This window comes from Amblyomma americanum, chromosome 6, assembly GCF_052857255.1.
Source record: "Amblyomma americanum isolate KBUSLIRL-KWMA chromosome 6, ASM5285725v1, whole genome shotgun sequence".
Classification (NCBI taxonomy): Eukaryota; Metazoa; Arthropoda; class Arachnida; order Ixodida; family Ixodidae; genus Amblyomma; species Amblyomma americanum.
Genome location: NC_135502.1, coordinates 72,342,091 through 72,354,951, shown reverse-complemented (window position 1 = coordinate 72,354,951; position 12,861 = coordinate 72,342,091). Strand labels below are relative to the sequence as shown.

Genomic DNA, 12,861 nt, shown 5'->3' with positions numbered 1-12,861 from the left:
CAGCTGTCTGTTGGCGACGTGCGTGCGAGCATCCTTCCCTTTCGTGCAGGTTGTGCGCAGATTGGAAGCAAATGCACGTTCATTAGTTTCTGCCTCGCAAGGCACGCTTTCTGCGATTCCAACAACATCTGCAGATGCAAGCCGGACTACCCTGTGCAGATATCTGATCGCAAGTGCGTTAAAGGTAAGCAGTGACATGATGGTGTCTTTGGGCACCGTTAAGTGCGCGCAGCTACAAAAATGTAGCACATGTGTACTTAGTTTTACAACGAACCTCAGCTAGGAAGCGTGGCGAAACTGGTTGAGGACTTGCATTTCCAGGTGAAAATCTTGACCAGCTTAAGTGGTTTGTGGAACAATTCGCATTTGGTTCCAACTGGGACCAATTCAATTCCTAACCAATTAAATAAGTCCGTGTACCTCCTTTTCTGGTCCTTCGTTTTAATTGCGCTGTTTCGTTCCTTAAGATGCAATACCAACTCGCCCACTACGCTGTGTTGCTAAATAAACTGGTCGAGGCATACTACCGACCGTGTTTTTAGATGCAAATTGTGCCTATCTCTTTGCAATGCCAAGATTTATTCCGTTTAATTTGTGTACCATCATGTGACCTTTTTCACAGTCCGGATATCTATATAAAGCAATATCGGTTTCATAGATTTTTTGCTCGTTACTAGGGCTGTCATTACTTCCTTTGCATGCAGCTTGCCTTTGGGGGCTTCAGCTACATGTTGGTGTCATCTTGTCGAATGGAATTGATACATGGATTTTCACTTTAATCCCGAGAGTGTCCACTTTCGGAGCCAGTTTCTTTCCAAATACTCCTTTTGAGCTGGGTTGAAAGGTACAGTTGCGAGGCTATGGCTTCTGCAAGTCTGCTGTTCTCACGCTTTCACTAGCTGCCACATTGAAAATAAGAGGCATATCAAATTCCTTTCCCAACCTGACAGACCTCTGTCGAATGTTTTCTTTTAGAAACAAAAGGTTTGCACCAAAGAGTAAATGAAGGAAAGAAAAAGAACGAGGCTTTGTCATTGGGCATCTTAACTGGTACTGTACTCCATCCCACTAGTAGTTCACAGTTCAGTGGCAGCTATGAGCGTGAGAAAACTGGTTCCACAAGTGTGCTCTTCCCGTGAGCCATCCATACAGGTCTGGAAGCCATTGATTCACCCTGATAGCTTCCACTCCAGTGTCAACTACTTGTTAGATGAAGTATAGTGCAGTCAAGCAGTGCACAATATCTCCCTCTTCTGCAAGCATTGTTTTATAGGCCAAAATAGTTGGTACCTCAATTGCAGATTGCATGAGAATACTTGCTCACTCGCTTACTCACGGGATTTCCAATCAGCAACCGTTCTGCTCATGCAATTCTTGCCCTGAATGCTAACTAAAGACACCATAAAAAAAAAACTGCATGCGAAGTATATGAAGCCTTTACAATATATTTCAAGGGGAGCGTTTGCATGTATGTATTATACTGTTGTATGTGACTGAAAGCCTGTTGCGTTTCTGATTTTGTTTTATTGTTTAGTTGCCTTGTGCACATATTTGTCATGTTTGCAAACAATAAGCACATAGCTGTTATTCAGACTAGCATCTTGTCTTGCCTGTTCTCGATGTGTCTCGTCTTCAGCCCGTTGTGCCTTAGGCAGTGCGGGCTGGGCAACATTATTTTTCTTTCTTTTTCTCTGACCACACTAATATATGTGTCTTGTCTTCAAGCTACTTCTGTGTGTCATCTTACGTGCAGTGATCAGCCCTTATTAGCACTACTGTTAAATATGCGGTGCAACTACATAGTTGCCGAACTGAAAAGTACTGCTGCATAGTTGCAGCCAGTGCTATTTAGTATGAGCAAAAAGGTCTGCTTGCTTGCTAATGAACTTCAATTGCCACGACAGGCAGTATTACACTGGTGTCACACGGGTGATCTCAGTGGTTTCCTAGCGGGGTTGTCTTTCATGCAAGATTCATTCACACTTTCGTAAGGTCTTATCTGTTGCCCAGCATCAATATGTCGTTACTGAGCAGTTCCTGTGCTTGTGATTCTCACTGCACATGCCATAGTACATTATACCCAGTTACCACTCATCCAAGACACCCAAAAAATGTGAAAGAGAGTATTCTAATACATATAAGTTTTTAACATTTCAGTGCACACTGTTGGCATCGTGTGCTGAAGATCAGACACAGCCATCCAACTTAATGCATGGTCCACCGAATCTGCGCCCATTCAAGAACCATGCTTACCCTCTTGTGCATTGCTTTTTGTATTGTGTGAGCATTAGGGGGCACATGTTGTGGAGAAAGTGAAGCCCTGATGAGTGACACCCTGCCCACTTGGTTGTGAGCAAAGTGCCCGTCATGGCAGATGGCAGGTAAATTAATGATTGGTTGTGAAAGGTTGCCCAGGAAGAGCACCCTGGGTTGCAAAAGCCCCACCGATGGCAGCACCTTCCATCTCAAGACAGTGGCACATCGTTTTACTGCTGCCCCACTGTTCCAGTAGTGGTTTGAGTATTCTCATGGATCAGTGAATGTAAAGTAGAGAATGACTGATGTCGCAGCATTTAAAGATGACGAGAACGGAGGCACCAAGAATGAAAAATTTAAAAATTAAAAAGAAATCAGCGTGTGATCAGCGAGCGTAGTTTGTAGCGGTGATCGCTCATGCATATCCGTCGTAGTGCTCAAGCGAGCGCCATTGCGTTTTTTTTTTTTGTGAATGGAGGGAAATGCATTGTGTGTGTGGCATCCCCTTCCCCTCTAACTGCCACCTCCAAGAGTAGCTCATAAATCCACCCCTGTTTTATTCATGGGTTGACTGTTCAGAAACAGTGGCATGTAAAATTGCTGATGGTCATATGCTGCAGGCTGGTTTTGCTCGCCTTTCAGATATATTTGCTAGGCTTGGGTAATAAGGGGTGGTGGTTGGGGCAGTGGTGCCATTGTGGTAGGCTTAGCGGTTTTGTATCTGAAGATAAGGCCATAATAAACCACCTGGTTGAGAGATGTGCAAGATCACTTGATAGAGCTGGAGGTCAGCGGCATGTTTATTGGTAGTGCTCATGGATGTGGTCTCGGGGGTTAGTTCAGATGTGCAGATGGGAAGTATCTGCATATTGCTATGACAGACCTGTGTGAGTAACATCGGTGCCATTTTTGCAGTCAGGAAAGATGCAATGTTGCTCGTGAGTTCTGTTATGTCAGTGCATGTTAAAAACCCCAGGTGGTCTAAACTACAATGGAGCCCTACTGTAAGGTGTCCCTCATGGCCCATATGCAACTCTGGGTGTCAAAGCACACATATACAATATTATACCAATAGTTTATGAAATTGCGGAGCCGTTTCATGTCTTGTTTAACTTCCTTCTTAGCACGACGACATCTGGAACTGTGCATGGACACTAAAGAGTGCACTAAGATGGACAAAAACATGTACTGCTCTCGAACATCATCTCAGAGCCGCTGTGAGTGCCATGATGATTACATCTACAATGAAGAGACCAGATCCTGTGAACCCTGTGAGTACATTTATTTCTGGGGGTGCATGCTAAATATCTGTGGATTTCATCTATCTCATTGGACTACAGAGGCAAAAGTGCAAGATGTGACGTACTGCTTTAGAACAAACTGCTGAACATTTAATGAGTTAACCGCAAAAGGGAGAATTGTTGGGCCATTTGGTTTATGATTAGTGTCGAAAACAGTGCAAAACACGGGACAGAGAAAAGAAACAACATACACAGCACTAGTCCTCTAGCAAATGGAGAAAGGTAATCATTCTGGTTACTAAACCACTGGCTTTTTGGGCTTTGGCATGAAGCAGGAATGAGCTGTATTTTTTTTTTTTTGATACCATATGTGCTTTTTATTTGTGAAAGCTTTAGGTCTTTGGCAACTGGAGATCAGGGCAGAGTAGTCTGAATTTTATTTTAAGTAGTATTTATTGACAACCACATCAGTCGACGCAAACTACTAATATTGAATGAAATATAGCAAATGCTTTTTTCTAAGATTTCGATGATTGTAACGAGCTGTCTGATTCGAGGTGAGTGCTCAACTGAACACACAGAAAAGGACTACCACGCTCGCCAGTTGCTTTTTGTGGCAATGAAGGAAAAGCTACGAGAGCAGAGTATCTGTAACTGTGTCACTACATGAACAGGACGGCCACCTTGCACATTGCTCAACTCATGGTTGCTGTGCTCAGCCAAACCAAACTAAACCAAACCAAACCAAACCAAAGAAACTATTTCTGGGGTGACTCTTAAGTTTAAAATGTACGATAAGGTTAGAATTATGCCGTAAATAACGGTTATTACCAGTGTATAATTATTTTTGCATTCTTCTGTTTGCATTAGAGTTATCCTGTTCATGTTTCATCTGACACTGATAGTACATCTGTAGTAGGAAGCTGCAGTGGGGTCGTATGGCTTCACATGCTAGTCTGTGTTGCCTGCATGTTTGCTTCAATTGAATCCTGCGTCCACAGATGTTTGTTGCGTCCTATGTTGATGTTGGATGAATCCTGTGATGTTTGTTGCGTTGGAGATTCAGTGCCGTCGCCTTGACGTGCTTTGTGATGGTCATGCCACCTTTGTTTTTATGTAGCATTCATTATAAAGGGGGCCATTACAAGTAGGCCTGGCTGTATGGTGGGAGTTCTCGAACTGGGTTTCGTTAAACCCTTCGGCTCCTTAAGGGTACTTTTGGACTCTCCAAGCACCTAAATTCATGCATGTCTGAACCCCCAGCTTTTCGTTCCCTATCTTATTTTGGGCCTGATCCTACTGCTGTGGCTTTTAACAAACTGTTTCACTCTGCAGCTGGCCATTATCATTTGAATTCGGACAGTTTTTTGAGGGGGTTGCACGTCTGCATGCTCTTTATTGCATGCATTTTAGGCAGGAAGGAATAGAAGCCAAGACATGAAGATCCTCAGTACCTTTTGAAAGTCACTGAGGTTCACTGAGAACCCTTGCTCTATATTTGTTGTGAAAATTGTCCTGAAGTGCTGCTGGAAAGAAACTTAGGTGATGCAGAGACATTTAGCTCTTAAGTGTCCTTCATCAGGACATGTTGAGCCTTTTCTGTGCGCATGGGGAAACTACCGTTGTGGTTTCACAGTGGGGCAATGGATGGTTCACCATTTGAATTTAACTAAAGAACTAAAAAGAACTAAATAGGTTAAAGTGAGTACCTGTTTCATGAAAATACTAATGCACATATCAAAACATTATAATGCATTAGTAGCCGATTGGCTACTAGGATTAAAGCAGCATATTATGCAGTAGTTGTAAGGCATTTTGCTATTCAGGAAAATCAGTCACTCTAACTCTGATCACCCAACTTGTGCACATGTTGACTTGGGTAAATACTTCTAGCTACACTGCAATTAAAACTATTTTCATTGTTCATGCACGAAATGTCAGCATATTTGATGCATGCTGATTTCAGAAATGCATTTTATATTAAGATAACTTTTAGTGGTACACAGTAAATATAATTAACACCCCATAAATTTATCCCCGACGCATAAAACAGTTAAGGAGAACGTGGACAAGTTTTTGTATGTCGGCATGTTCACAAAACTGCGTCCTGTGCAATAAAGCAATTAGTTCTTTTTTTTTTTTTGTGACGATGCTCATGGAAAGCAAAGTTGAAAGTCATTGGGGTCATTGCATAATTACATGAACACACCTCTTGTAAAAATAACTTCAAAAATCTATTGCACGCAAACATAGAAAAATAGAGATTTTAATACACTCCTTAACATCTCAGAATTCATGCACAAAGAAAAAAAAGAACCCTTTTATTGTTATTCGTTGCAAAATTCCGAAGTGATGAGTGATAGCACTCAAAAAAAGTCAAAGCTGAGAAAATGAACATTACAATTTATTCCTTCATTGGCCTCATTTATCAGCTTCTCTGGTTTAGCTTTTAGTTACACAAATACAGCATTGCAACCTCTGACCTCTCTTCTTCATGGCGATGCAAAGATGGCAGTGCTCTATTGTAAGAAACCCACGAAAATCCTTGATGCACTATGGCCACCAGCAAGACATGTTTTCAATTTTCAGTGAATCCGCATCAAAAAAGCATCTTTCTCTAAATTTGTACTGCATATTTTGGTGTAATTTTTTTGTTATGAGACAGATGAATTCAAGAATTACAAAGAAAAAATTGAGAGATAGAAAATTTTGACCAAATTAGCCATTTTATTGGCTGCATGCCCAGTTAAGCTAAGCATCAGCGAATCTGTTTTGATTCTTTTGCACCTTGTGTTTACATTGCAGTGAAGCTGGCTCCTGTGTCTCCGGACATCCTTTTGCCCATGGCTGTTGGTGTCTCAGTGGCTCTCTCCAGCATGCTGTGTTGCTTCCTTGCTTTGTGGCGCCTTTGCAAACGGTCAGTGTTTGCCTTTTACTAAAGCATGGACAATATATGAAAGTTGTGTTCTTTGTAGCACCCGGCAATGGAAAATTTGTTCAAGATATTAGAATGGAGTTACAGGCGTGGCATCCATGAATTGTGGTTTGGTCTCTTAGAAAGCTGCTTCTTAGCTACGTTTAGAACTTGTGCTGTTCTCTAATGAGTATTCTCAAGGTGGCAGTGTTTCCTTCTTGAGGAGCTCTCAGAGGCAGGAGCCGGTGGGAGCATGTTTTACGGTTATGCTAAAGAAACCAATGCAGAATCAAGTGCATTTCAGAGAACGGTAAAGCACTTTTAACCACCTTTTAGCACTCATGCCATCATCAGCATCAGCCTGACTATGCCCACTGCAGGGCAAAGGCCTCTCTTATATCCCTTCAAATTAATCCTGTCCTTTGCCAGCTGCGGCCACCGGGTCCCCTCAAACTCATCCGCCCATCTAACTTTCTGCCGCCCCCTGCTACGCTTGCCTTCGCTTGGAATCTACTCCGTTACTCTCATGTAAGAGTGCGCCCAACACATAGGACCATGCATTGGAACTCCTGTGTTCTTTGAAAATTTTATATTTTGCTATACAGCCGAAAGTTTGAAATGCAGCAAAAAATATTCCAGTCATGTTTCTGAACTTGAATTATCATTGTTTACATGATTTACCATCTGTGTCTCAAGAGGATGCTTGAGCAGGCCTCTCCGAGAATTCGATGATTGACAGAACTGCAGAACTGGATGTGGCAAAAAGAAATGAGGGTGGGCACACTCGCTGTCGATGTCAGTGTGATGGTGTCACAGGTGTCATCTCATGGGCTGGTTGGCACGTTTCTGAAATATATTCTAGTAGTTTGAATCAGACAAAGATACAAGAAAGGTATGCAAACAACAAGCGGGCGCTGACTTCGAACAATTCACAGCGGTTGTATAGTTGTATAGCCAGTTGAATGCCCTGGTTTTTTACAAAAGCATCTTTCAAAGTTCCCTCAGATTTTTTGTTCCTACAACAGCACAAGACTTATTGCAGTTCTAAGCCGCCACGGTGGCTGAGTGGTTATGGCGCTCGGCTGCTGGCCCGAAAGACGCGGGTTCGATGCTGGCCGCGGCGGTCAAATTTTGATGGAGGCGAAATTCTAGAGGCCCGTGTGCTGTGCAATGTCAGTGCGCGTTAAAGAACCCCAGGTGGTCGAAATTTCCGGAGCCCTTCACTACGGCGTCTCTCATAGCCTGAGTCGCTTTGGGACGTTAAACCCCCATAAACCATAAACTTACTGCAGTTCTGTGATTTTCAGTAGATGACAGAGCAGCAAGTTCCTGTTTTCTTAGCGGACGTGTCAAAGTTGCTGGTCCTGGATACAGTGCTCTAGGCAAAAAACAGTGCTACAATAAGTTATTTGTTAGTTGTTCTGGGTGCCCTGAACACTGTCATTAAAGAAAAAAGAGCAAGAATGTCATAGCTTCATCCTTGAAGATGCACAAAACACCAAGTAGACAGAAAAGGTTCAGTTGAACAGAAAAAAGGACACAGTGACCTATCTATATTGGTTGGTGTTTCTTTTTTTTTTTTGCTGTTGCATTGAACTTGCTACCTCACCAGACGATGTTTTATCAAACCTTAGATTTCAGGCAGAAGAGGGACAAAATGACACAAGCACTTTTTCGGAACGAAACCTTTATGCAAAGAATACAAGAACTTAAATCTGCCTTTGAAATTACAGAGAACGAAAAACTGTGAAGAAAGTACACTCAGGATGTACTTATCAAGGTTGCAAAAAGCAAGGAATTAGAGAGAATGATTTTCATCTACTGCTTAGATATGCTAGCTCCTTGTCACTGCGACTGATGGTTGATTAGTGCATGAATTTTCCTTTTGTATCAGGAAAACACTCAATTACAGTAGACTCTCGTTAATTCAAACTTCAAGGGACCAGAGATTTTTTTTTGTATTATCAGAAGTGTACCTTAATATGATCAAATATTGAATGCAGTTTTCTATGCAGTAATATTTTGAATCTGTTTCTTCATGCGAATGTAGCTAAATGCTTTAGCACAACATAAAATATGGGTGAAAGGCAGTGATAAGTTTGCTTACTCAAGTGTGGACAAAAAAAAGTTATCAATGCACTGTTCTCGCAATAGGGTAAAAACCTGAAGGAATAAAAAAAAGGTCCAAATCATCTGAAGGTCGAAAAGTCGAATGGCTAAAAGAAAAGCTTCCTGAAACAGTTTTACATGGGAGCAAATTGAACTGATGAAAAAAATAAAGGCAGTGGTCGTCTGCTTTTAAGTGCAAAACTGCGTGGAAATGACGGTTTTTCGCAATTCAATCAATGTTTTGTGCGTGCCCGCTGTCGAGAATATCAAAGCAGAACTGCTTAGTTAGCTTTCAATGGGTGGCCTGGTTGGGCTGTCGGATCCTTGTTGAGGTCGATGTATAAAGATGGCACAATGGCCGGTGACCACACACGGCGGTTAACGGTACGAAAGCACTTCACGCCTTCACCGCTTGCCCGGCGATGCGTTGCCGGTTGGGGCATCACTCCAACTTCTTAACAATCAAAATAGTTTATTAAGGGTGGGACATGATACAAGTCAGTTGAAGAAAAGGCGGTTTAAAGAAAAGGTGGTTTAAATGTGGCTGAGGCTAAGACTGGATGCGATGCGCTCTTTCTACTTCTTTGTTTACAGCTCGTTTTAAAACCTTCGGTATTTGGACGGAGCTTACTGTTTATGCTCTCGCTCAATTTTAACCATTAGCAGTGCAGTGCAACCTACTTGCAAGTGGGTGGAGCCCAGGGCTCACCAGAGCCCGGCTCAGTGGCGAGGCACCTCTGAAGCGTGCAGGGCACACAGTTTCTCGTATAAACACCGTACGCATCTAACTCTGGAGCGATACGTGCGCCATTAGCTACGGCGTGCGCGTTCATTGAGATAGCGACATGAACTCTCCGGAGTGGCAGTGAGCGAAGCAGAATTTTGCGGTACGCCGGTGAGATTATTTCAGGCACCAATGAACTTTGTAAAAATTGCTAGAAATTGTCGTATTGTTGGCTGCAACAGCACTTTCCGGAATTCACCTATGACAAGTTTTACCTAAAGCTTCCCGACCGAAAAGGGAAATGGAAACGTCCTTTTCATTCTAGAACACAAGTCGAGCTTTTACTTCTATTGTGATTCCATATCGCTCAGCTGGCCCTGTGAAATATCTCGCGAAGATAAGCGATCTTGCTCTGTGTTCTAAATTTTCGGGTCGGCAGGAAAATACTTTGTGTGCCTGAAAAAAAAAAAAAATTACATCTGTGCTCGGTAATGAATCATATTCAAGCGCTTCTACCAAGCACAATATGCGCCCCTTGCCGTGTGCAGCTACTCGAAAAGTAATACTCTCTCTTTTTGTTGTTTGTTCTAAGCAAAGCATACTTTCGTGAATGTACTTTACACTTTAACCTTTTTTGTTGTTGTCATGCGACGTGCTGTTGGCCATTACATCATGTCGTACCACAGTAATTTCTGATTAATTCTTAGTTAAAGAGTGGTCTCCTTACTTCAAGTTGTGTGTGGAATCCTTTCTTTTCTTCAATGAACTTTGTTCTTCTGCGCGCTTACGAAGAGCTCGGCCAGCTTCTCTGGAGCTACTATGACATGTTTTTGATATATTTCTGCTTCTACATTTGAGAGACTGAGACATATTCAGTAGGTACATTTTCATGCATATCAGCATTCAAATCCAGCTTTCTCCAATAAACTCAAAGTAAACAAACCTGGCCGCAAAATCCCGTTTCTTCAATATCAAGGTTGCGCCGTTCAGCACTGTCTCATAGCTGGGGCATTCGGGCCACGATCGCTTGTCCTATTCAAACACTTCTATTGTGCCTTCTTGATTGTTTTCATTAGTAGGAAGGTCTTCGCACTCTCCAAATTCATCGGCTCGCAAGAGGCCATTCAGGCCGTATTTAATGCCCCCAAAATGGTTGTGTACATTCTCCACCTTCACTGGCTTCGCAGAGCCCAAAAAGAACAAGCATAAAACTTATCACCCACAAAAATGTCTTAGAACCATCGCTGTTTTCCTTTTGTCTTAATACACAATGTAGGATGCCATGAGATAAATTGATAAATTAACCTCATACACATGAAATGTAAAAAGCTTATCACTGTTTTCGAGAAGAGGATTTCATAAAGGATTTTAATACCTTCTAGCTTGTCTGATTTGGCCACCCTTAAAAATTTTGGGTACACTTTCCTGCAGCTCGGTATTCTTCATGCTTGAGGGTGGTTAGTTTCTGACAGTGTGCCACTCCGCTCCAAAAAGCTGCCACAGACGCGTGATGTTTATTTTTTCCTGCAGCGCCTGCCTTGCAGCTGCAGGTTGCTTCGACCAGGTGCCTGGTCGCTGACAGCTGTTTTAGAAAGTGGAACCCTTAATACTTTCTAAGCGAAAAAATGAATATTACTTCAAGTTTATTGATTTCGGTTTGGTTTATGGTTTGGTCTATGGGGGTTTAACGTCCCAAAGCGACTCAGGCTATGAGGGACGCCTTAGTGAAAGGCTCCGGAAATTTCAACCACTTGGGGTTCTTTAACGTGCACTGACATCGCACAGTACACGGGCCTCTAGAATTTTGCCTTCATAGAAATTCCGCGGCCGCGGCCGGGATCGAACCCGCATCTTTCGGGTCAGCAGCTGAGCGCCGTAATTACTGAGGCACCGCGGCGGGTTTTTATTGATTTCGAGGGTGCAGAGACGCATGCCTGCGCAATGCATCGGGCTGACACTTCACGCCCATCTTCCATCAAAGTTTCTTTCACGTTGTGAACATGGCAGGATTAAAAAAGCTTGCCCTACAGCCGAATTCCTTCCTAGAAAAAAAACTTGTCATCCTAAAGGCAGAGAGGAACCCAGCTTCTATAAGCAGTGGTGTGCATGTGCCTGTTGCCATATAGTCACGGAAAATCGTCTGCTACGGCGCGGAGCCATCTCACTCAGGACGCCAAACTGGCCGTTGGTGGCACTGAACGCAGCGCCGCCGGTGGAGGCGGCTGGCGGGCGCACGGTACCTATACAGCTCGCTACATTTGCAACCCATCGAAGTGTACCCGCATCAGCTTTACCGTCTCCACTGATATTTAAAAAAAAATCACTCATTTGGACAGCAGGGTTGTTTAAGAAGCCGCCGGCTTTAATGACGACCTCACTTGAGCGCTCGTCCGTTTTCATTGGCAGAAGGTCTTCGGCCTTCGCCAACCTCTGTGGTGCCGCCATTCAAGGACTCTCTCCCCATTTGTCCCCAAGGCCTTGTACATCGTCCGAAGCGCGCAACGCGCTGTCATTGTCCTGACCCCTCTCGGCTCCCCGCGAAAGCGGCAACTCTCGGCAGAAGGGGGAAACGAGCCACCGGCACCTAGGCCTAACTTAACATGTTCAAAAAGAGTGAGGCCTTCCGCAGCATCTCTACAGATGAATAGCGTGCGCTAACAGGACGAACACAGGAAACTTGGAGAAGACGAAAGAAGCGCAACTGTTATTAAAGTTGGAAGTTGCGCTTCTTTCGTCTTCTCCAAGTTTCCTGTGTTCGTCCTGTTAGTGCACGCTATTCAATTGAAATGTACTAACTAGCCTGCCAGAAAGTTCCTCTACAGATGCACCGCAGTAGCGGCGGAGCCTCCTGACACGCGGTGGTGTACATGTGAGGAGGCTTCACCACGCAACGAGCGCTCATTATCGATGCACAGGACCATGCAGGTGGACGACTCGAGGGTAACGCACATTTTAGCCGGCATGGCGAGACACCTTCTAAGAAAAAAACAAAAACAACGACCAGTGACGTGCCATTTAGCGTCCGAAACTGATGGGCTGGTAGCGAAGCGCAGAAAATGAAACTATGCCCTGACGGGGAAACTCCAATCGACACTCCCCCCTTCAGGCCACGTCGAATTTGATCTCATCTGATCTCGGTCGCCGCTCTTTCGCGTGCCGGGAGCGTTGGAGCAAGACGAAGGAGGTTTGAATTGATCGAATTTAAGAAAAATTGCAGCACGAACTAATCGGCTTGGAAATGCATTGAAGATGTAGTTGTAAGCGGTTTATTAAAATAATAAGAAGAAAGAAGGAAAATATTTTTGTTATCCCGGCATCTGCCATCGATACTGAAGCACTTCAGCTGGGGCAGCAGAAATAAAAGATAGTGGGCAGAATGGAGAAATGAAATAAAAGAGGTGAGGGGACAGGAAGAGAGGAACAGCCAACCAAATTATAGAAATTAATTTGAAATAATCGAAAGTATGATTTATCACGAGTCTGCTGTATTCCATCTGACAGTTGCTTTCAGTGTCACCCTAGGATGGCTGTTTCTTTAAAAGCAGGATGACGACGACACTTGCAGCAGTGTGCTGTGAAATGTGATGGCTGTCATCTTGGTAATAACTGTTGTTTTT

General features: G+C 43.5%; 1 protein-coding gene across 1 annotated transcript in view; it reads left to right on the top strand.

Moving 5' to 3' along the window:
* LOC144093683 (uncharacterized) overlaps positions 1 to 12,861 on the top strand; it is a 28,148-nt gene that overhangs the window by 819 nt on the left and 14,468 nt on the right. The window contains exons 2-4 of the mRNA XM_077627270.1: positions 50 to 184; positions 3,381 to 3,527; positions 6,303 to 6,414. Coding sequence (XP_077483396.1) covers positions 50 to 184; positions 3,381 to 3,527; positions 6,303 to 6,414 — 394 coding nt within the window. The remainder of the gene's footprint in view (positions 1 to 49; positions 185 to 3,380; positions 3,528 to 6,302; positions 6,415 to 12,861) is intronic.